Source organism: Scyliorhinus canicula, chromosome 4 (genome assembly GCF_902713615.1).
Source record: "Scyliorhinus canicula chromosome 4, sScyCan1.1, whole genome shotgun sequence".
Taxonomy (NCBI): domain Eukaryota; kingdom Metazoa; phylum Chordata; class Chondrichthyes; order Carcharhiniformes; family Scyliorhinidae; genus Scyliorhinus; species Scyliorhinus canicula.
The window spans coordinates 55,742,302-55,766,820 of NC_052149.1; the positions used below are offsets into that span (position 1 = coordinate 55,742,302).

The 24,519-nt window shown below is 47.9% G+C and overlaps 1 protein-coding gene across 2 annotated transcripts in view; it reads left to right on the forward strand.

Moving 5' to 3' along the window:
• The window catches only part of agbl4 (ATP/GTP binding protein-like 4), a 1,113,401-nt gene that overhangs the window by 74,371 nt on the left and 1,014,511 nt on the right, over nucleotides 1–24,519 (forward strand). For both annotated transcript variants that reach the window (XM_038794298.1, XM_038794299.1), the window contains exon 3: nucleotides 13,247–13,371. In XM_038794298.1, coding sequence (XP_038650226.1) covers nucleotides 13,247–13,371 — 125 coding nt within the window. The remainder of the gene's footprint in view (nucleotides 1–13,246; nucleotides 13,372–24,519) is intronic.

Here is a 24,519-nt window from a genome sequence, read left to right on the forward strand (position 1 = left end):
TTTTCATCTCTTATGCCAAGGCAGATATGTCACAAGCTGTTGCAAATGATAAAATCCTTTACCTTTAGCTGTCTAATTTTGAAGATTTATCCATTTTTTTAAAGGGAAGAGAGAGTTTTTTTTAATATTTCTTGCAAGGCCGAATCACTTACAAAGATGCTGATATTGTATGTATATTCTATATGTCATACTGAACACTAGTTTCAGAGAATTGGACCAGTACAATTTTGCAACATTCTTGTCACATCATGATAGCTGGTTGACTGTTGTAGGTTTGTGCTTCTGCATTCATTTGCATATATATTGACACTGTGACAAACTTATTTTATAATAATCAACAAGAGCCAAACATTGTAGATGCTGAAAATCTGAAATAAAAACTGAAAATGTTAGAAATGCTGAACAGGTCAGGCAGCACCTGTGGAGAGAGAAACACAGTTAACGGGCGGGATTCTCCCCTACCCGGCGGGATGGGGGGTCCCGGCGGGATGGCGTGGCGTGAACCACTCCGGCGTTGGGCCGCCCCAAAGGTGCGGATGTCTCCGCATCTTGAGGGGCCAAGCAATAACCTTGAGGGGCTAGGCCCGCGCCGGAGTGGTTGGCGCCCCGCCGACTGGCGGGAACGGCCTTTGGCGCCACGCCAGCCGGGGCCGAAGGGACTTCATCGGCCGGCGGAAGTCTGCGCATGCGCCGGAGCGTCAGCGGCTGCTGATGTCATCCCCGAGCATGCACGGGGAGGGGGTCACATCCGCCTCCGCCGTGGTGAAGACTATGGCGAAGGCGGAAGGAAAAGAGTGCCCCCACGGCACAGGCCCACCCGCCAATCAGTGGGCCCCAATCGCGGGCCAGGCCACCGTGGGGGCACCCCCCACGGGGCCAGCTCGCCCCGCGCCCCCCCCAGGACCCCGGAGCCCGCCCGCGCCGCCTGGTCCCGCCAGTAAGAGAAGTGGTTTGATTCCCGCCGGCGTGAGCGGCATGACAGTGGCGGGACTTCGGCCCAACGTGGGCCGGAGAATTGCCGGGGGTGGGCCCGCCGACAGGTGCGGCGTGAGTCCCGCCCCCGCCGAATCTCTGGTGCCGGAGACTTCGGGAGACAGCGGGGGCGGGATTCACGCTGGCCCCCGGCGATTTTCCGACCCGGTGGGGGGGGGTCAGAGAATCCTGCCCCACGTTTCGGATTGATGACCAATCATCAGAACACTGATCTTGGATAATATCATCTTGGATATTTTAGTAAACTTGTTTCTTTTTTTCACACTTTTCACTTTTGTCCCTCCATTCCCCCCCTGTGTATTTCCATGTAGTCCTTATTCGGAAAATTAAACCCGTTTTAAAAATTGAATGAACAAATTCTGAGAAAACCTCTGAAAGAGCAGGACATTGGAACACATGATGGGCGGGACACTCCGACCCCCCGCCGGGTGGGAAAATCGCCGGGAGTTGGCGTGAATCCCGCCCCTGCTGTCCTCCCAATTCTCACGCCCCCCAAAAACCGGCCCAGCGTGAGTCGCGCTGCCCGCCTCGGAGAATGGCGGGGTCCGGTGCGACTCCGGGGCGGGCCTAGTCCCTTAAGGTGAGGAGGATTCCTCACCTTTGGGGCGGCCTGACACCGGAATGGTTCACGCCACTCCATCCCTCCGGGACCACCCGCGCCGCCGGGTACGGAAGAATCCCGCCCGAGATGTTTTTTCCCTTTTCTGGCAAATTATGAAATAATCAGACTCAGCACTAAAGTTTTTCCTCTGAGGCCAATAATTTTAAATAAGCATGGCTGCAGGCTTACGAATAAGTCGGCTGATAAAGTTTTTTTTTACCTTTTCTATTACGTTTTTTTATCATTAGAAATATTGTAATAAAAAAAGTTACTATTAAAAAGTCTTTTAAAATTCAGATTAAAATTGTCATCCAAGTCTCACATTTGTAATATTTTTTTTCTTGCCCCTCTTTAAATATTCTTTGTGTGCATTTACACATATGGATGTCATGGACAGCAGTTTAATTTGATAAATATCTTCAGATGAAATGAGTAACTCATTAATAGCAAATTATCATTTTTACGAGTAGCATTTATCACTTCCAATACATTTATTGATGAAAAATAAACTGACAGTATGCAGCCTTCATGAAATCATGATAAATGTTTTAACCCCCCAGTAAAATGAATTGGGAATGACCAGGAGTGAGTGGAAAGGGTGGCTGGAATCGTGTGCTGCTATTGGCAGCAGGAAACTAGGTGGGGGATGGACAGACTTAATTATGTGGAAAGCAAATGCCAGCTTCTCGACAGCAGGATGAAAACAGGGAACTAAGGTTTCAGCAGATTGAAGGCAAATTCAGCTTTCTAACTAGGGTTTCAAATCTGTTTGACCATGTTCCTGGAGATTTCATCACTGCTGTCTTCAACCACCCACCCCCACACTCCTGCATTGGTCAGCCGACACAACAAATCACACAGTTCACTCCCTCCTAAACCAATTGGATAGTGAGTAGACTCTTTGTACATGGAAACATACTAATTAGGAGCAGGAGTTAGCTGTTGAAAACAGTGTGGATTGAATTGGTTGAGGAGCGAGGATTTTGGTTTTGGTGAGTGAGAGAGTATTGTGAAAGCGGTGTTCCTTTTTTTTTCTACCTTGTTCACCCTCCAGCATTTGGTTCTTATATTGGTGCAATAGAAGAAGCTGATTAGTGAGTAACTGGTAAGCTATTCTATTTATAATAAATCTGTAAAGTTAAGGGATGACAGGGTAGTTTAGCTGAATGGAATATATATACACTTCCTGTGTATATGAGAAGTCATGGATACACCATGTGTCCAAACAAGCACAAGTGCAAAAGCTTGAGCACTGGATTTTGGAACTCGAGCAGTGACTGGACTCTCTATGGTGCATCTACGAGGCAGGGAACTATGCGGGATCGCATGTTAAGGAGGTGATCACACTGCAGAATGACACCGTACAGGGAGAGAAGAAATGGGTGACTACCAGGCAGTTGAAGAGAAGCAGGATTCCCTGAGTTGACCCTGCTTGCTAACCGGTTTCCATTTTGGATACTGTTGCGACAATGTTTCCTCAGTGGAGTGCAGCAAGAGCCAATTCTGAAGCATCACAGGTGGCGCAGCTGCACAGGAGAGGAGAATGAAGTTGGAAGGGCAATAGTGATAGAGGATTCTCTAGTTAGATGAAATGTTGCTAGGGTCAAGGATGGCACAGAACAACTGCAGGATATTCTCCAGGGGCAGGATGAACAGTCAGGAGTTGTGATCCACATGGGCCAGAAGAGGGATGAAGCCCTGAAAGCAGATTTTAGGGAATTAGGAAAAAAAATGTAAAAGCAGGACCTCAAAATCTGTAATCTCAAGATTGCTCAGTGTTATGTGCTTGTAAGTATAGGAATAGGAGAACTGAACGATTGAACATATGGTTGAAGAATTGGTGTAGGAGGGAGGGGATTAGATTTCTGAGGTGTTAAGACTAATTATGGCACAAGTGGAACCTGTAAGATGAACATGTTGCACTTTTGCAGGTTCAGGACTACTCGTAGGAAGATTTGCTGGTGCTGTTGGGGAGGGTTTAAACTAGATTAGGAGGAAGATGAGAGGGAGGTCAGATTGGAGGGAAGCAAAACTGGTAACAAAGTAGAAAAGTCGTAAATGACATCATAAAGCAGATGAAACAAAGGCAAGCATCAATGAGGATCAGAATGCAGAATAATGTAAAAAAAAAAGTTAAGGGCCCTCTATCTGAATCTGTGCAGCATTCACCACAAGTTAGATGATTTGAAGGTGCAAATAGAGATGATTAGGTATAATGTAATTGCCATTACAGAGATGTGGTTACAGAGTGTCCCAGATGGGAACTGAATATTCAGGATTATTTATCATTTTCGAAAGATAAGGAAAATGAAGTGTTAAGTACTGCTAATAAGGGATAATATCAGTACATTGGTGGGAGGATCTTAGATCGAAGGATCAAAATGTAGAATCAGTTTGGGTGGAAACAACATGCACAGCAAACATTGATGGGAGTTGTTTATTAGCCACCAAACTGTGGTGGAAATGTGGGATATGGTATAAATCAGGAAATTAGAGCTGCAGGTAACATGGATAACACACAGTAATAAAGGGCGACTTCAATTTACATATAAACTGGGTAAACCTAATTAGCACTATTGCTATGGAGGATGAATTCCTGGAGTGTTTCAGGAGCAATACGTTGAAGAACCGACTCTGTATCAGGCTATTTTAGATTCAGCATTATGTAATGAGAAAGGGCTAATTGATCGATAGATTTCTGGATGCTGATGACATCAAGGGATATGGGTAGATGATCAGTTCAAATGGTGGAGTAGGCTTGACAGGCCAAATGGCTTATTCGTGCTCCTATTTCCAAAGTTCCTATTTAGCTGTTCAAGCCTGCGCCACTATTCCATAAGATAATGGCTGATTTGATTTTGACCTCAACTCTACATTCCTCCAACACTCTATAACCTTTGTCTCACTTGTTAGTCAAGAATCTTGCTACCTCTGCCTGAGTATTCAATCACCCGTCTCCATTTTTTCTCTGGGAAAGGGAGTTCCATAAAAGCACGACTGTCTGAGGAAATGTATTTTTTCTTGTCTTCATCTAAACTGGGCGAACCTTATTTTAAAATTGTGCTTCTCTAATGTTCTTCCTCACCTCCCCCCCCAGAACCTTCTGTATTCCTCTTGGTTCTCAAATGTATTTTCTACTTGACATCTGTCAGAAGCAGATTTTTTTTCTTCATTATGTTAATTTCTATCTCCCCTTTCAGTCAGGAAACTTTGGATTTGTTTGCCTGACCATTCCTTTTTAAGGGAATATATCTTGCTCAGACCATTTCTTGTTTGAAGGCAGCCCAGTATTCAGCTATGATTTTTCCTGCAAACCTTTCCTTCCAGTCTAATTGGCCCAGTACTATTCTTTCCCCATTGAAGTTGCTTCTATCCCAGTTAATTATTCTTACTTTGGATTGTCTTTTCTATCATCATCCTCGTCCTTGCAATACAATGATCATTGCCTCCTAAATGTTCCCCCTTGATTTACTTGGCCCAGTAACCAGGTCCAACTGTACGTTCTTTGTTGTTGGACTGACCACAACTTACTGTAAAAAACTGCCCTGAACTGATGAAATCTACCCTTTGGTTCAGTGCAGTCTCGTATACACCTAACTCAGTAGAAATTTGCGCCACACGTCTCGGGTGCAAAATGTAATCTTTATTGGGTGTCTATTGATTATAATTGAGTGTTTGAAATCTTCTTGTCGTTACTTTTAAGAGATATAATTAAACTTAGTAGCTTACAAACGACTTGAACTTCAAAATACAGTAATGGTTTCTTGCTTCAAGCAAAACAGCTTGCGCAGACTTAGAGTTAGAGTGGAAATACAAAATAAAGACAGTAGATAGTCAAGCATATAGTATAGAGTGATTCCGGACTAGAAAATGGCTGCCCGGATCTCTATTTTTAAGGAATTTGTTATCAATCTGAGTAAATCTGTTTCTACACCTGTAACATGCTGATTGGTTTGGATGAGTTTCCAATACATTTCATTCAATGATTGGGTTGTCGGTCTTCAATGTGCAACATTATTTCGTTGAACTTTAAAGTTCATATAAATGTTGCATGTGGAATTCTTAAATGTGTACTGGAATGCAAACTCTGTTCTTATCATTGAACTGGTATGTGCTGAAATCTGCAATTCCTTTCATTTGAACAATGGAGAGTTAATATGAACTATAATGTCAATTTGACCCTTAGTAGAAATGTTGCATTTGCTTCTAGTTCGACTGCAAATGTTTCAAATGCTGTGCTTTTATTTCTGCAAGCTATGTGCTTTTGCAAACAGAGGTCATGTTTGATCATTTTTGCAGTGCTATTGATGGGATCCATTTTTAAATGATTTTTGAACTGGGGTTAAATATTTATAACAAAATGGCTAATTAATGATCCTTTTACCGATCATAAATAGCAGGTTTCCTTCATGAACACAATTAGAACTTTTGCCCCTCTCCGCATATGATAAATGTAAGAAATTGGGATACATATTGTATTCTGTGATTCTATGATTATATATATCTGGTGCAGTAATGCCTTTAAATGCCTGGATTAGGATGTGTACGTATATGCAGCGGTAACATTCTTAAAGAACCGTGGTTAGAAAAACATCCAGACCATTTGGATGCAAAAGGTGCAATTAATATGTCATAAAAGGATGCTCATCCTTCTTTCCAACCTGTATATGTTTACAAAGAGAAGCCCAATAGGTTTTGTTATGATTTCTGGGGATTTCCTGGGGAGTAGATAATTAGAGACACTGGGCGGGATTCTCTGTTTCTGAGACAAAGTGTTGACTCCTGCGCAGAATTCGTAGAGTTCCATGACAGCAAAACTGGTGCTATATCTGGACCAATTTAGCTACTGTTAAGGGGCAGTGCTGTGCCACGTGGAACACAATTGATTCCGATGAGAAATGGTGCTGGATTCGCGATCGACTCTCTGGAAACTGACAAGCTGCAGCTGTGTATACGCACTTCACTCCCCACACATAGCATCCCAGCCAACAAGCAAGACATGCAGTCCCACGCTTCATGAATGCCAAGCTGGAGACCCTCCTGGAGGCGGTGGAGGAGGGGCAGATGGCCCTGTACCCTGGCCTGGGAAAGAGGCTGCAAGCCTCCGCCATTCGCCATGCCTGGGCGCAGATGACAGAGACAGTGAGCGCTGTGGGCAACCCCGTCTGGACCAGCCAGCAGCACCGCAAAAAACTGCACGACCTCCTCAGGGCAGCCAGTGTGAGTAAGTAGCGCTGTGTCCTTGGCACCAAACCCCCTCCTACACACCCGTAACCCTAACCCCTCCCACACCCCAGAGGCGGCCAAGCCCCCACCCTGCACCTTATGCCAGCATCCATACTGGCTGCCATGGCCGGGTTTCCTGGCCACTGAGACCACCAGCTACCCACCCCTGGGCTGTATGCATCGGACTATCGAACAATGTCACCCCCTCCCGGAGAAGACCATCCACAATCGCTGGGAGTGCACCTAGGACTCAAAGCCCCCCCCCCCCCTCCTGTCACTGGTGCATCTGGTGACCACCGGGCAAAACAGGGCGGCACCATGCCAGCTGGGACACCTGATCAGCAGCCGAGCCCATCCAGGCCCAGGCACCCCAGAAGACGATCGGCAGCAGGGACCCAGATCGCAGGGCAGGAATCACAGCAGACCTCCTCCCCTCCTGCTAGGGATCATCCCAAAAGGCCAGAAGGTTAGACACTATTTAAATTGGCATGGGTGCAGGGCACAGTTTAGTTACAGGGGCTAAGGCACAAATCTGAACACATGTTGGCACATTAAACACCTGTTGACACTGTTGCAACATGTCTCAGTGCTCAGTCAGATGGGCGTGAGAGGTCAGATGTGTGCGAGAGCAGGAGGAGAAATGGGTGGATGTTGGGGGGGAGAATAGGCGGACGTTGTCTGTGGCCTGAGCTTCCCTCACCCCCTGAATGACCCCGCCCCCAGGAATTCGATGGCACCGTGTGATGGAATGGCCAGCTTGCATGCAGGGATCACCTAGGTGGACTGTGGAAAGCGCTACTATGGGCATGAGTCAGACGTTGTCAAACGATGTGGAGCAACAGAGCTCATCGCAGAGCGAGTTGTCATCATCCTCCATCCCATGAACCAGACCTGTGGTGTTACTGCCAGCCCAGGGCCCACACCCTGTGGTGCGGCAGGTATGCATCACAGAAGGGGTTTCAGGCTAGGGGGTGGGCGGGGGGCCTGCGGGGGAGGTGTGTGGGGGTGGAATGCGGTGTCCAATACCCTGGCCAGTCCGACCCTCCCTAGTTGGTGAACCTGGAGGTGTTCGGAGTGTCCCGTGTGCGTTGGCCTGTCGCACATGTCATGCGGCCTCCCATGCCTGCCTGGGCTCCATGTCCTGCCCATCCTCCCCTCTCCCCGGTATCCTCCTCGTTGGACGAGGACTGGGGTTCATTCTCCTCCTCCAGCACGTCGGCCCTCTGCTGTGCGATGTTGTGGAGGATGCACCGGGCCACCACGATGCGGGCGACCCTCTCAGCATCATACTGGAGGACCCCTCCTGAGAGGTAAAGGCACCTGAACCGCAACTTCAGGAGGCTGAAACACCTCGGGCGAAATTCTCCGACCCCCAGCAGGGTCGAATAATCGCCTGGGGCCGCCGAAAATCCCGCCCCCGCCGTGGCAGAGATTCTCCGCCACCCGGGAAGTGGCGGGGGAGGGAATCACGCCACTCCGATCGGCGAGGCCCCTGCGGCGATTCTCCGGCCCGCGATGGGCCGAAGTCCCGCTGCTGGGAGGCCTCTCCCTCCGCCGAGGTTTGAACCACCTCTGATGGCGGCGGGATCGGCGGAGCGACCGGGCCCCCGGGGTCCTGGCGGGGGGGGCGCGGGGCGATCGGACCCGGGGGGTGCCCCCACGGTGGCCATGCCCGAAATCAGGGCCCCCCTATCAGGGGGCGGGCCAGTGCCCTGGGGGCACTCTTTCTCCTCCGCCGCCGCCACGGCCTCCGCCATGGCGGAAGCGGAAGAGAAACCCACAGCGCTCATGCGCCGGTGGTGACGTCAGCGGCAGCTGGCCGCTGACGTCACCGCCGGCGCATGCGCGAACCGGCGAAAGCCTTTCGGCCAGCCCCGCTGCCGGGTGGCAGGCCTGAAAGGCCGCTGGCGCCGGTTTTTGCGCCACTCGGCGTGGTGCCAACCGCTCCGGCGCGGGGCAAGCCCCCAAAGGTGCGGAGAATACCGCACCTTTGGGGAGGCCCGACCCCGGTGTGGTTGGCGCCACTCCCCTACGCCGGGAACCCCCGTCCCGCCAGGTAGGGGAGAATCCCGCCCCTCATGTCCATGATTGCTGTATGGGCGTTGTTCTAGCGGATCTCCACGTCAGTCTGTGGCCTCCGGATAGGTATCATCAGTCACCATCGCTGTGGATAATCCTTGTCGCCCAGGAACTATGCCCGCAGCCTGTGTGTGGTGGTGGTGGGGGGGAGGGGGGGGGGGGGGGGGGCGGGCCGTCGTGAACATGTCAGGAATTTCAAGTGAGCAAGGATGGTGTCTTCACACTGCCTGGGTCTCGGGCGCGGACGTATATGATGCGCAGCTGATGGTTACATATCAGCTGCACGTTCATCAAGTGATATTTGATTGGTTAGAGCAGCCTGTCATCTGCCGGTGCCTGTAGTGGGGCATGCATTCCTTCAATCACCCCGTGGACCCGGGGCATCCCGTTGATGGCGGCGAACCCTGCTGCTCGGGCATCCTGATGGGCTTGGTCCACATTGAAGTAGATGTATCAGATGTATTGTGCGGCCTGGGTAAATAGAACCTCCGTGATGGTGCGGATCCACCTGTGCACTAATGTCTGTGTGATCCCAAACAGGTCTCCACTCGGCTTCTAGAAGGACCCCATGGCGTAAAGGTTCAGGATGACAGTCACCTTGACGGCCACCAGGAACAGGCTTCCTCCCCCATACTCCTGCGGTGCCAGGTGTGCCATGATCTGGAAGATATGTCGCACTGTCTCCCTGCTCAGCCGGAGTCTTCACTGGCATGCCTGATCCGGCAGGTCCTCGAATGACAGGTGCTGCCGGAACCCACGAGGCCTCATGCAGTGCCTCCTTTCCCGCTCCTCCTCCTCGGCCTGGGCAGCTGCCTCCTGTTCTTCTGGGGCACCCTCCGTTGCTGCACGCTTTGTTGCACACTCCTCGAGCAGCTCCAGCTCGTACAGATGCAGGGCATCCCCCAGGACTACTTAAATGTGCCCATTATGTTTAAACTTAATCAAGTAGGTTATGGGATGTGAATGGAGCAGCCAGAGTTTGAGCTTTAGGTTCTGGAATCTGGAAGCTGAAAAACAGCTTTTGCAAATGGCTGTCAGGTTAACAAGTAAACTGACACAGACAAGAGTCTGACGGCCATTTCCTGACAGGATCTCTCTTCCTTCAAGCAAGTTTTCAAAAGTACTCTCCATCCAAACATTGGCAAGTAATCTTGTGTTTGCTAACTCTATTTAAAAGTGATTTTTGACCTGTGATGGGTTTTGCTTGATTGGTGATAAAGAAGGAATCAGTTAGATGCTAGTGTTTCTTTTTATTGTTGAGCATTGTTTAACAGGTAATTGTAAGCTATATTTCTGTGATAAGGTAGTTTCATACTGTGTTCATAATGTTTGTTTTGATATACCGTCTTCCTCTATTTACTTGGAATTACTTTTGGAGCGAAGTATCATTTCTTCACAATTTTAGAAATTAAAAAAACGTATTGGGGTTCCTGTCCAGTATCCAAGGAAACATTGAGGTCTGTTTCGGAATCATAATATCACCCTTTAACTGCAAGGAATTACACAAAACTGCAAGGAATTACACAAAGGTACAAACATTATAGAGTAGTTATAATGGGGGACTTTAATCCCCAAATGTAGACTTGGACAGTGGTAGTCACTGTCCAAGTCTACATTTGGGGATTAAAGTCCCCCATTATAACTACTCTATAATGTTTGTACCTTTGTGTAATTCCTTGCAGTTTTGTTCTTCTACATCATTCTCACTAGTTGGCGGTCTATAGATTACATCGATCAATGTAATTGCACCGTTTTTGTTTTGAGCCGTCTGGGACATCCTCTTCATCCAGCACTGCAAGGCTCTTCTTAACCACCCTCCTCCTTTCATTTCCTATCTTTTCAGCAAACCTTGTATCCGGAATATGTACACCCACGCCTGCGCTTCCTTGAGCCAGATCTTTGTTATCGCCACAACATCATATTTCCACAATATAATCTGCTCCTGTAACTCCCGAATATTATTTACTATACCCCATGCATTCACATACATGCACAGTAACTCTGATCGAGACAGCATTACTTTCTCCCTTACATAACTTCATCTATTAACTTACATTCTCTATACTAGTGAAATCTGTCTCTCCCAGCATTTTGTACATTTTAGTATTCCTCTCTAATATTTCCTCTTGGTTTCCACACCCCTACTGAGTTAGTTTAAAGCCCTCCCGATTTACTGCAAAACTCCCCGCAAGGTGAAACCCGCAGTCTTGCACAGATGCCATCTGCCGCAGAGCCAGTCCCAGTATTGCAGGAATCTAATTTCCTCCCTCCGGCATATATGTATACATATAATATATATATATATACATATTTTCCAACCACACATTCATCTGATTTAACCTCCTAATTCTGTAATTACTTGCACATGACACTGGAAGTAATCCGGTGATTACCACATTTGAGGTCCTGTATGCTAAATTTCTACCTAGCCTCCTAAATTCTGATTGCAGGGTCCCATCCCCCTTCCTACCTAACTGGTACCAATGTGGACCACAACCTCTGTCTGTTCACTCTCACCCAGAAGAATGTCCTGCAGCCGCTCTGTGATGGAACATAGAACATACAGTGCAGAAGGAGTCCATTTGGCCCATCGAGTCTGCACCGACCCACTTAAGCCCTCACTTCCACCCTATCCCAATAACCCCTCCTACCTTTTTTAGTCACTAACAGTGACCCAGCGGGGAATCGAACCTGGGACCCTGGCGCTGTGAAGCCACAGTGCTATCCATGTGCTACCGTGCTCCCCCACACATTTGAGGAACTAGTGTCCACACCAGATTCCAGAGTGGAAAATCGATTACTGAGAGTGACTCAATTCCTGCCCAACCTGCCTAGTTTTCTTGGACTATCTGGTGGTCACCCATTTGCTCTTTGCCTCCCGGCCTTTAAACCACGGTGTTACCACCTCTCTGAATGCACTAACAATGTACCTCTCAGCCTCAAGGGTACAGTGATTACAGCTATTTGAGCTCCAAAACTCAGAGCTTAGGGGCAGGATTCTTCCGTACCCGGCGGGACGGGGGGTCTCGGCGGGATGGAGTGGCGTGAACCACTCCGGCGTCAGCCCGCCCCAAAGGTGCGGAACCCCCCCCCCCCCCACCTTCAGGGGCTAGGCAGGCGCTGGAGTGGTTTGTGCCCCGCCGGCTGGCGTGGAAGGCCTTTGGCACCGCGCCAACTGGGGCCGAAGGGACTCCGCCAGCCGGCGAGAATCCGCGCAAGCGTGGGAGCGTCAGCAGCCGCTGACGCCATCCCCGCGCATGTGCAGAGGGGGTTCACCTACGCGTCGCCCATCGCGGAGGCTGACACGGCCGACGCGTAGGAAAAGAGTGCCCCCACAGCACAGGCCCGCCCGCGGATCGGTGGGCACCGATCGCGGGCGAGGCCACCGTGGGGGCACCCCCCCCTGGGGCCAGATCACCCTGCACCCCCCCAGGACCCTGGAGCCCGCCAACGCCGCGAGGTCCCGCCAGTAAGGGACCTAGTCTGATTCACGCAGGCGGGACTGGCAAAGAACCAGCGGGACTTCGGCCCATTGCGGGCCGGAGAATCGCCGGGGGAGCCGCAGTGAGCGGCCGCCAACCGGCGCAGCGCGATTCCCGCCCCCGCCGAATCTCCAGTGCCGGAGAATTCGACGGACAGCGGGGGCGGGATTCAGGCCGCACCCCCCTGCGATTCTCCGACCCGGCGATGAGCCTAAGTCCCGCTGGTTCTTTGCCACCAGTTTTCTGGCAGCACTTCTTGCACATATGGCCATCTGGGACACCGGGTGTCCATGACTTTGCACATAGTGCAGGAAACGCATTCCTCTTGACTAAGCTGCTCTGCCATGTCTTAACCTTACTTCCCTGACGTTAATTTTATTTTACTTTAGATTACTCATATTACCTTATTACACTGGCCCTAACTTATTCCAAACCCCTATCCCTTTCATTGAGCACTTACTGACCAATCAACTTAAGAGTTTCCTATGGCATTACCGTTGCTTTTTTCTGCCCCACTGCTGCCTCACAGCAGATGAAATGGTGAAATGGTGTGCTCCTCCGTTCCTGACTGTTTCCCACTGGTCCACGCTCCATCTGGCCGTACTGCAATGCCTGGGCTTTATTTACAGGCACTCCTCAACTCAGGACTTTCTCCTGCCAGTCCACACCCACTCAGGACCGAATTCAAAATATACTTTTGGCCATCCGGCCTAATATCTTCTTGTTTGGCTCAATGTGAGACTTTGTTTAATAATGCTTCTTTGATATGCCTTGGAATTTGTTACTATGTTAAAAGCATTATAAACGACTACAAGTTATCGTTGTATTGACCAAAAGTCAGAACAATAAATCTTTTTTTTCATAGGAAACCTTGGTCGTGTAGACTACATCTCAGAATTTGAATATGATCTGTTTATCAGACCAGACACTTGCAATCCTCGTTTCAGAGTTTGGTTTGACTTTACTGTGGAAAATATGAAGGAATATCAGGTCAGTACTTATTTGTAAGTCCTGAAGAATCACCATTGCGGTTTTTTTCTCAGTTCAAAACTTTCAATCAAATTCCATTGCATACCTATTTTGGAATGCAAATATTCTTAACTGAAAAATTGGAATATTCTTACTGAATACATTTTCCTGCAGTTTTTGGGAGGCCAGTGAACCATACAGTTGATTTATATTACAGGATATTTTTACATTTCTCGCTATTTTAGCACAGTGACAAATCTATTATGTCTTAGTACCCAGAAGTTCAAATTATTAAAATTTTAAACAGAAAATGCTGGACCTTCCTTCGAATGCATTTCACAGGCCATGTTCTGCAGACTTGATACTGTTGCTTGGAATGTGAGTGATGTGACATTCTGAATATACATATGCATAACAGTGTTGTTCCTAACTCTTTACTAATAGTATATCAATAGAACAAAATGATAATTTTTGTTCTTTCCATCACAAATTTAATTAATTACTCACTGTGTGAATAATAAATCTTTCTTGTCATGTAGTGTCCTCATTGTCCGAGGGTTACAGATCATGGTTTATGCTTCTTACTTTGTAAAATTTGGATGTGCATTTATTTTATATTGCTTTTATGTAGTTGGCTCAGTTTACATTAAGATATTAAGACAGTATTGATCACCAAAAATAATAATAGTATCGTTCATGATGTGGTGGAGGATATTTCACTTCATTCTCTATTTTGCACTGTGATGCAGTCACCACAAATCAACTGAAGACGCCAGGAGCACATTAATAGGGAGCGAGCGATCAAAGCTTGGCCAGAGGCAGTGGTGGTGGCCGTCTGTGGTAGCCCCTGCCTATAGCTCGACGGGCAATAGTTAGAGGTCATTTTACAAGGGGTGGGTGGGGGGGGGGGGGGGGGGGGGGGTGGGGGGGAGAGAAGAGATGGTGTGTTTGGAGGTTCATGCGATCACATGACCTAGGCTGTGGGATGCATAACTGGCCCAAGCACCCTCACTCGGTGTGAAAAGGAGCCTGCGTGACCAGGTATGCTGGAGAAGAGACGGAACATGAAGGCTGGAACTAGAGATAAGAGAAAATATGGTTACTGTCACAGTTTCATTTATTTTAAAGGAACTGATTGACCGGCAACATACAGTGCACACTGACGTTACTAGGGCTCAAATAAAGACAATTCATGTGTATCTACACCATTAAGGCTATCAAAAACAGAACTGAGGAGGTTCTGGTGAAGTGTACAGCAGAGTGGTCACTACTGCCTCACAGCACCAGGTACCTGTGTTCGATTCTTACCTTGAGTGACTGTGGAATTTGCATGTTCTCCACATGTCTGCATGGGTTTCCTCTGGGTGCTCCTGTTTCCTCCCACAGTCCAAAGATATACAGGATAGGGTGGATTAGCCATGGTAAATTGCCCCTTAATGTCAAAGGATTTGCAAGTTAGGTGGATTGGTCATGATCAATGTACGGGGCTAGGGCAGGGGAATGGGCCTTGGTAGAATGCTCTTTTTGGGGGTCGGTGAAGACTCAATGGGCTGAAAGGATTCTATGTACAATTTTGATGAAGACTGGGCGGATGGAACTCAGGTTGAAGAGGAGCGGCTGTCAGATGAGAATCGGTACATAAATTTGAAAGAAAAGAGGTGGAATTCTACTTGAGGGAGTGTTTTAAAGACTTTGTGGTTGGAATTAGTGCCATCTCTGCTGAGTGGCCTGTTCATTAAATCAGTGAGATTTACCTTTGTATCTGCTATTTAAAGTGCAATTTATAGTTTTTATTGACCACAATTTTCCTGTTAATTCATGCGTAATTTCAGTTGATTTTGGTTTCACTGTTCAAGTAAAAGTTATAAAAAGTTAAATTATAGAAGTGAAATCTTCTCCATTGGTTTTCTTGTAGGATTGCTTGGTAAATTCTGTTATTTTGGTTTGTTGAGCTCCTTGGGGATCTTAATAGCACACAGTGTATTATTGTCAGGGCCACTGATTTTCTCTGACTGAATAGGTCAAATAATAGTTGTATGATGTGGTATCATAGAATTATAGAATTTACAGTACAGAAGGAGGCCATTTGGCCCATTGCATATGCAGCGGCCCTCGGAAAGAGCACCCCACTTAAGCCCACATCTCCAGCCTATCCCCGTAACCCAGTAACCCCACCCAACCTTATTGGACACTAAGGGCAATTTATCATGGCCAATCCACCCAACTTGCACATCTTTGGACTGTGGGAGGAAACGGGAGCACCCGAAGGAAACCCACGCAGACACAGGGAGGATGTGCAGACTCCGTACAGACAGTGACCCAAGCCGGGAATCGAACCTGCGACCCTGGAGCTGTGAATTAACTCTGCTAACTACTGTGCTACTGTGCTGCCCTTTTTTTTTCTTTAAAGACAATGAATTGCCTTTCCTGCACTGAGGGTTATTGTAGGACTCCCTGGTTGTGATTATCGCTGATTATCCATCTCTGGAATATCACAGGCTTTTTACAGTATATTCAGGATCAAATTCTGTAATACCTGTTTTTATGGGGGAACAATACACAAATTACTTCAATGATTTCATGTTCTTTTTATATGTGTAGTCAATTTTATTTCTCCTTTTTCTAAGCCAACCAAGATGGTAGTTAATTTATCAGGTTGGAGATGCCATTTTTCAGATCCACTAAACTTCCAAAATGGTGGCAGGCAGTGTGCCCCACATTTCTGGCTGCTGCCATGCTGGATAGGCAGATATCTGGTGGCAAGGGCTCATGTCTGAATGTTTTACGTGAAGAATACTTCATTCAAGTTATTGTTCTGTGAGTCCTGCAGATTTTGATTTTCAAAATCCTCAGCACTTAACTTGTCACATACTAAACTTAATACACCATGGTGCTAAATGGCAGGAAGGACCTATCATCAGGGTTTTAATGGGGTCAAATAGTACTTACAGGTTAGTTGTTGGTTTATCATTTAAGCCTGCTGCTTGATATTGTACACCTTCAGTGTGTTTCATCATTCTGGGAAGTTCACTTTGTAAGCACAGAGGAAAGTTTTGTGAGACTCGCACTCACGTTATTTACCACAGGAAAAAAACATGCTGCAGCCTTGCGTGGTTTCAAATATCTATCTTTGGGATGGGGGATCGAAGGGAAATAAAATCAACTGTGGAAGAGGAAGAGGGCACTGAACAGAGAGCAGAGGACCTTCAGAAGTGTTCCTAAATTATCTCTGTAGAAATCACGATCAAATGTATGTTTTGAGATTTACAGTATCCATGGAGGACATTTAGGGAACACTTCTCCAGTGTTAACTTTACCAGGACCAGTGTTTGAAATGCCTTCACTTAAATCAAAAAGTCATCACCAAGCTACTTTACCTACTACAGTAGGTAAAGCTTTGTTAACCAGGACAGCTCAGCTCTAGAGATGTCTAAACATGGACAAGGGATCTGATTTCTAGAGGACAGGTGAGAGTGGCATCAAGGCACCATTTAACCAAGCGTGACATCAATGATCTTGAGTAAAACTGAAGTCAGTGGGAATAGATGTAAAAACACTTTGCTGCTTCAAGGAAGCTGGCTGTGGTTGTTGGTGGTCAATTAACTTTGCTGCAGAAGTTAATCGTGGCATTGTTTTAGGCTTAATCATCTTCAGCTTCATCACCAATGACCTTCCATCATCTATCATAAGGTCTGAAGTGAAATGAAAAATGAAAATCTCTTATTGTCACAAGTCGGCTTCAAATGAAGTTACTGTGAAAAGCCCCTAGTCGCCACATTCTGCCGCCTGTTCGGGGAGGCTGGTACGGGAATTGAACCGTGCTGCTGGCCTGCCTTGGTCTGCTTTAAAAGCCAGCGATTTAGCCCAGTGTGCTAAACCATGGACTGTTGGTTCGATGATTGCACAATTTTCAGCCTCATTCATAACTCCTCAGATAATGAAGCAGTCCATGCCCACATGCAGCAAAACCTAGTCAACGTTCAGGCTGGGGCTGATAAGTGGCAAGTGACACTCATGCCATACAAATGCCAGGCATTGACCGTCGCCAACAAGAGAAAATCTACTCATCTCTACTTGACATTCAATAGCATGACCATTGCCGGATACCCCACCATCAACATTCTAGGAGTTGCCATTGCCCACAAGCTTAACTAGCTCAGCCACATGAATACTCTGGCTACAATAGCAGATCAGAGGCTGAAAATTCTGCAGTGAGTAACTCGCCTCTGACCTCCCCAAACCTTGTACAGCACCTACAAGGCACAAGTCAGTAACGTAATGGAATACTCCCCACTTCCCAGGATGAGTGCAACACTAACAACTCTCAAGAGGCTCAGCACCATCCAGAACAAAACAGCCCACTTGATTGGCATCACATCCCCTATATTAAACTTTCATTTTCTCCACCACCACCACATATTAGCAACATTTACAGGATGTGTCAGGAAACAGAGGTAGGTTTAAATAATCTAAAATTGTACTGTTCAATAGTAGAAATGATGTATAGATTTATGTGAATGGAATTTAGTGTTTCTGTTTAAGAAGGGTAAATAAACTCTATTTAGATTCAAGTTAAACAGGTGTTTGCATGTATAGGGATTTTTAGTTTCAGTTCAAACTGTGTTTCGATTACATGAAGAAACGTGAACATGAGCTTGGGGAAAGAATGAGGGGCGGGATTCTCCGCCAGCAGAATTCTCTGTTTTGCTGGCGCCTGGGGGTTACCCGACGACGTGGGGCTGCCCCAAAATGGGAAACCCCATTGACCGGCCAGTGTAACGGAGAATCCCACCGGCGGGTTGGGGCAGAAATGCGGCGGGGCGGAGAATCCAACCCCTCGGGATTCTCTAATAATGGGGCTATGTCCTCACACCCACGAGAAAATGGGTGCGAATCACTCCTGACTTTTTTCTAGAAAGTCCGGGGTGAGTTTCCGTTTTTAAGAGGCTTGCAGGGCTCTGGAGTGCTCCAACCAGCTCCAGCTGCCGATACGGGGCCCTGCACGTCTGGCCGCGGGTCCATGCATGCACGCGCATCTGCCTGTGGCGCTGGCCCGAGTGACATGTTGGATCCACACAGCGAGCCAACGCCGAAGAGGTAGACCTCCCCCAGACCGTCCTGGAGGTCCCCCCTGGATGACGGATCTGCTGCCCCCACCAGGACGGCCACCGAAACCGTGACTCCAAGCTCCCACTGGGTTTAACAATGCGTGAACCACGCCGGTGGGAACTTGGCTGGTCGTCCATGAAGAATCGGCGCGGAGCCTCTTTCAACGGCCCCCGAATGGTGCCGCGTCGACTGCATGCGCGCGACTGGTGGCGATTCTCCGGTCGCTGGAGAATCGCGGGAAGGCGTCGCGGGTCTGATGCCATATTCTCTGCTCCCGCGCCAGGCATCATTGCGGCGTGGAAGCTTGGAGAATTCCAGGAAGTTAGAATCACAGAGTCATGGAATCTGAAATTTATCTACACATCTGCTCTTCTATTTCTCTCGGACTGCTTGGGGCTTATAGAACACTCCCACAAATGTGATTGCTCTTTTTTGTTTTTTTAGGTCTACCCATATGGCCTCAGTTGAAGAACCGTCTAAGATGTAATTCCTCCTTACGGCAGTAATTAATTCCTTGGTAAAAATAGCAATACCCCTTCCCCTTTTACCCCCTCCCCTATCCCGCCTGAAGATTCTGAATCTTGGAATATTGAGCTGCCAATCCTGCCCCTCTCTCAACCATGTCTTGGTTTTCATAGAATTTACAGTGCAGAAGGAGGCCATTCAGCCCATCGAGTCTGCACCGGCTCCTGGAAAGAGCACCCTACCCAAGGTTAACACCTCCACCCTATCCCCATAACCCAGTAACCCCACCCAACACTAAGGGCAATTTTGAACACTAAGGGCAATTTATCATGGCCAATCCACCTAACCTGCACATCTTTGGACTGTGGGAGGAAACCGGAGCACCCGGAGGAAACCCACGCACACACGGGGAGGATGTGCAGACTCCGCACAGACTGTGACCCAAGCCGGAATCGAACCTGGGACCCTGGAGCTGTGACAGCAAAGACATCATAATGGACAGCACGGTGGAATGGAGGTTAGTATCGTTTCTTCACAATGCCAGGGACCCGGGTTCGATTCCTGGCCAGGTCACTATATGCGGAGTCTGTACATTCACCTCGCTTCTGTGTGGGTTTCCTCCGGGCGCTCCGGTTTCCTCCCACAAGTCCCGAAAGACATGCTTGTTAGAAAATTTGGACATTCTGAATTCTCCCCCAGTGTCCCGAACAGGCGCCGGAATGTGGTAACGAGTGGATTTTTAGAGTAACTTCATTGCAGTGTTAATGTAAGACTACTTGTAACACTAATAAAGATTATTATTTACCTCCATGTTTTTTAAAATTTTATTATGTTTTAATTTGTGCTCTCATTCATCTGCTTTGTTTGTCAGACTCCTCACATTAAAATAAATACCATCGTGTCTTGCCAAACTCCCTGGAGTTGGAGAGTGAATAGCTCTTCAAGAAGCAAGAAAGCTATATAACGGAGTAATGGGCACAAAAGCAAGCTCCAGAGAAGCTAAAGGACAGTTAATTCGCGAAAGCAGGTGATGAGAAAGAAGCTCCAGGAATATTGAAACAAAAAGAAACAAGGAGGAATTGCCATTGGGACATTGAAGTTAAAATCAGATCTGGGAAGAGAAGAACTGAAGTTAAATTCAGACTTGGGAAGAGAAGAGCTGAAGAATTTGGCTATAGAAAAGCCACATATCTGGAGGAAACATAAGGGGTGTGATTCTCTCAGCCCGTGGCCAGGCCAGAGAATCGCCGCGGCCGGTGCGACTGGGCCCAGGATTGTCCGAGCGGCCGCAACAAAATACCCGAGTCCCGCCGGTGCCATTCTAACCTGCTCTGAGTTGGCGGGACCTTGGTGTGGAGGGGTCTGGGAGAGGGGTATGGGGGCCGGTGCCGGGGGGGGGGGGCTCCATTCTTTCGCGCAGCCCCCGTAGCCCTATGCCATGTTGTGTCAGGAACGGTGCAGAGAAGGGAGCCACTGCGCATGTGCGCGTTGGCGCCAGTGCCACTGCGCATGCGCGGACATCGTGGTGCCCAGTTGACGCCGGGATCAGCAGCTGGAGCGGCGTGGGTCGCTCCAGTGCCGTGCTGGACCCCTGTAGGGGACACAATTGCTGATCCTGAGGCCATGTTGATGCCGTCGGGAAACGTGACAGCGTTTACAACGGCGCCAACACTTAGCCTCAGGATCAGAGAATCCCGCCCAAGGCTTTGTGCCCTTATTTCCAGTTGTTGAAAGAATAGTATTCTGTTGGGGGTTGAGTACCTGAGTTTTTGTGTAGGATTTTGTATCCATGTTGCAATTCAAGACAAGGAATACTGATAGGAGAGTTGGAAATCCTGGAGATGAATCCTTGCTATGCATTGGTTGAAAGGACAGTTGAAAAACCTGGAGATGGAGCCTTTATGGAAAATATTGGTTGATAAAAATTTTTAAAGCATCTCTTTTTGAGAATACAATCTGGAAACACTCGTAAGACAATCATTTGGGGGGAATTTGAGGATAAATCCATGGAAGGTTCGATCAGTGGCATCTGCATCTTGGTTTCAGAGTGGATGTTGGCCTGTTGGGTTACAAGGACTGTATGTTCATTGAGAACATTACAGCATAGGATATATTGTGTAACCCTGTTTATCCTTGAAATCTCTGTATCTTTGTGAAAATGGGGGGAATGAAGGAGTATTGTGTTATAGTCAAACTTTTCATGTTTAATAAATGTTTTTTTATGTTATAATTTAACTGGCATTCCTGTGATTCTGTTGCCCCATGTGTACTAAATAAAGTAAAATGTTTTGGTCTTCTGATCCTGGGTTCCATTCTGAGACCTTCCTGTCCAGTAGTAACACCAACTGGGATTGTAACAAAAATTGGGGCTTTTGCAGGATTTTAAAACATGGAGAAAGGATTATTGGATGCTGGTTAATAATAATCTTTGGGAGATTTTGAAACGTAAATGTGAGTTACTGGATGCTGAATAATAAAACTTGGTTTTGGGTGGGATTTCTTGTTAAAAGATGGGATTTGTGAATCCTTAAAATGAGTAAGTGGAGGTCCTGAAGTACTGGATGTAGGAATTGGAGTTACTGTGGGGTATAATGTATGGTTAGCATCCCAAATGGCATTGGAAATTGCTAAGGGTTTTCTAAGGACGGAAGATTTAACTCTGACTCGTTTACAGAAAGTAAGTTAATTGGTACATAAATTGGAACTAGGGTCACCTGCAGGGGTAAGGAAAGATGATAGAATTGCAAGCATAATTAAGCATTTAGACTTGCATGGGATACTTGAGAACCCAAGGCCGGGATTCTCCGCTTCGGGTGGGTGTACCGATGCCGAGGCGTGGCATGAACCACTCCGCATCGAGCCGCCCGGAATAATCCCCCGCACCTTCAGGGGCTAGGCTGGCGCCGGCGGGGTTGGCGCCGTACCAACCAGCGCCAAAGGGCCTCTGCCGGCCGGCACGAGTTGGCGCATGTGCGGGAGCTCCAACGTGTTCTGGCGTGATCCCAGCGCATGCGCTAGGGGTTCTTCTCTGCGCCGGCCAAGGCAGACTGTTACAGCGGTCGGTGCGGAGGGAAAGAGTGCCCCCACGGCACAGGCCCGCCTGCAGATCAGTGGGCCCCGATCGCGGGCCTGGCTTCAGTGGGGCCCCCCCCGGTGCCAGATCCCCCCGCTGTTGCTCGTTCTGGGTGAGTGTGCTTTACACTCAATTTGGCTCTGTTTTATTCCTTAGCTCTAGAGTCGCCAGGTATCGTTAAGATACCGCCACAAGATTCAAGTTCAAGTTCAGACCAATAACTCAATACACCAGTTAGTAAGTTCAAACAAGACACGTTTATTATAATACAGTTATCTACTACTTATGCATATAAAACTAAAAGACTAGGCTATTCCTACCACTAACAGGCCAATACTTATCTGGAATAAGGGAACTGCCGGATCAGGGAACAATGGCCTCTTGCTTTGTCCTGGATCCGCAGGTTTCCAGTTGGTGTGGACTAAAGGGGTCAGGAGTGTCTAATCTCGTAGCGTGCGTTGTGTGACACTTACTTGATGGTGGCTGCTGACCAGGCCTCTCCTTCTCAAGGTCTTCTGCTGCAAAGGTGTTCTGCTGGGAGGGCCGGCTGGTCAAGAAGAAAGAATCAGTCCTGGGACCTGACTTTTATAGGTCCCAGGGGCTTCGCGTCCTTCTGGGCGGACCCTCTCTAAAACTGCAATCGATTGGGTCTCTTCCCAATCGATTGATTTGAATTTCCCCAATAACGGGGCAGTTCTTCGATCACCGGGCGGTTCCTTCCACCTTATTGGTGTCCTTTGTCTCAGACTCCACTGGCGCCAGGATGCCTGACCTTCCATAGAATGTAGCGATTGCAGTTAACTGTTGTGTCCATTGTGCCTGGGAATCACCGTGAATCGCTCACTTAATATGCAGAGCTCGGTAGTTACAATTCTGTCTGGTTTCTGTAGCAGCTAGAATACAGGGGATTCTGCAGACTGCTTGTTTCTTTGCCAATGTCCATTTTTCCCTGTAACCTTTGCGTTCTTCCATTTGGTGTGAGGAAGTGGCCAACCCAGGTGGCTACACCGCGCCCCCCCCGAGGACTCCGCAGGCCGCCCGCAGAGCCAGGTCCCGCCGGTAAGGACCTTGTTTGATTTACGCCGGCGGGACTGGCCAAAAATGGGCGGCCACTTGGCTATCGCAGTGCGGAGAATCGCCGGGGGGGGGGGGGGGGGGGCGTGGGGCCGACCAGCGTGACGCGACTCCCGCCCCTGCCGAAAAACCGGCACTGGAGAATCCGGCAGCCGCCGTCGGGGCGGCAAGGCAGGATTCTCCCCCCCCCCGCCGATTCTTTGTCCTGGCGGGGGTTCGGAGAATCCCGCCCCAAGTATTCTGAAAAGTGAGGCAATTCAGTTGATAATTCAATTACAAAGGGAAATGGAAATTAAGAAACTTGAAATGCAGGTAAAAGAAAGGGAAAGAAGAACAAAGAAAAATAGCTTTTCAAATAGAAATCAAGATGCTAAATGTTGAATTGGAAAGAATTGGTTAGAAAAGGAAGAAACAGAAAAGGAGAGAGACAGAGAATTTCTGCTTAAAAGACGGATGGTTAAAGCAGAGACACAGGAGCAAGTTGAGGAAGGATATAGTTTTGAACAAGGACCCAGTGGGGAAATGTTTACATTTATACAGTTTCTGCCAAGATTAGAACAAAAGGGTGTGGAAGCATTCTTTATTTCTATTGAAAAAATAACTAAACATATGGATTTTCCGATCCAGGGGCTAAGTGTTGATGCTGTCGTAAATGCCGGAGCATTTTACGGCGCTGTCATCTGACGGTGGGTGTGTCCAGAATCAGGGATCACAGTCTGAGGACAGAAATTTCTTCACCCAGAGAGTGGTTGGCCAGTGGAATTCGAAGCAGTTGAGGCCAAAGTATTGTATGTTTTCAAGAAGCAGTTAGATATAGCTCTTTGGGATAAGGGGATCAAAAGATATGGGAGGAAAGCGGGATTAGGCTTTTGAGGTGGATGATCTTCCATGACCATCATAATGGCCTCGTACCATGGGCAGCATGGTAGCATAGTGGCTAGCACAATTGCTTCACAGCTCCAGGGTCCCAGGTTCGATTCGCGGCTTGGGTCACTGTCTGTGCAGAGTCGGCATGTTCTCCCATGTGTGCGTGGATTTCCTCTGGGTGCTCCGGTTTCCTCCTACAGTCCAAAGATGTGCAGGTTAGGTGGATTGGCCATGCTAAATTGCCCTTAGTGTCCAAAATTGCCTTCAGTGTTGGGTGGGGTACAGGGTTATGGGGATAGGGTGGAGGTGCGGGGCTGGGGAGGGTGATCTTTCCAAAAGCCGATGAAGACTCGATGGGCCGAATGGCCTCCTTTTGTACTGTAAATTCTATGATCTATGATCTAAGTTCTATCATCTCCTGTTCCTATTTTCTGTGTGTCTATGTTTCGGTGATACTTTATCTACTTGGCCCACCTCATTCTCAAGAACTAGGTCCAACAGTACATCCTTTCTTTTTGGACTGGACACATACTACTGTAGAAAATTGTTCTCAACACAATCTAGGAATCTTTGCCCCTCTC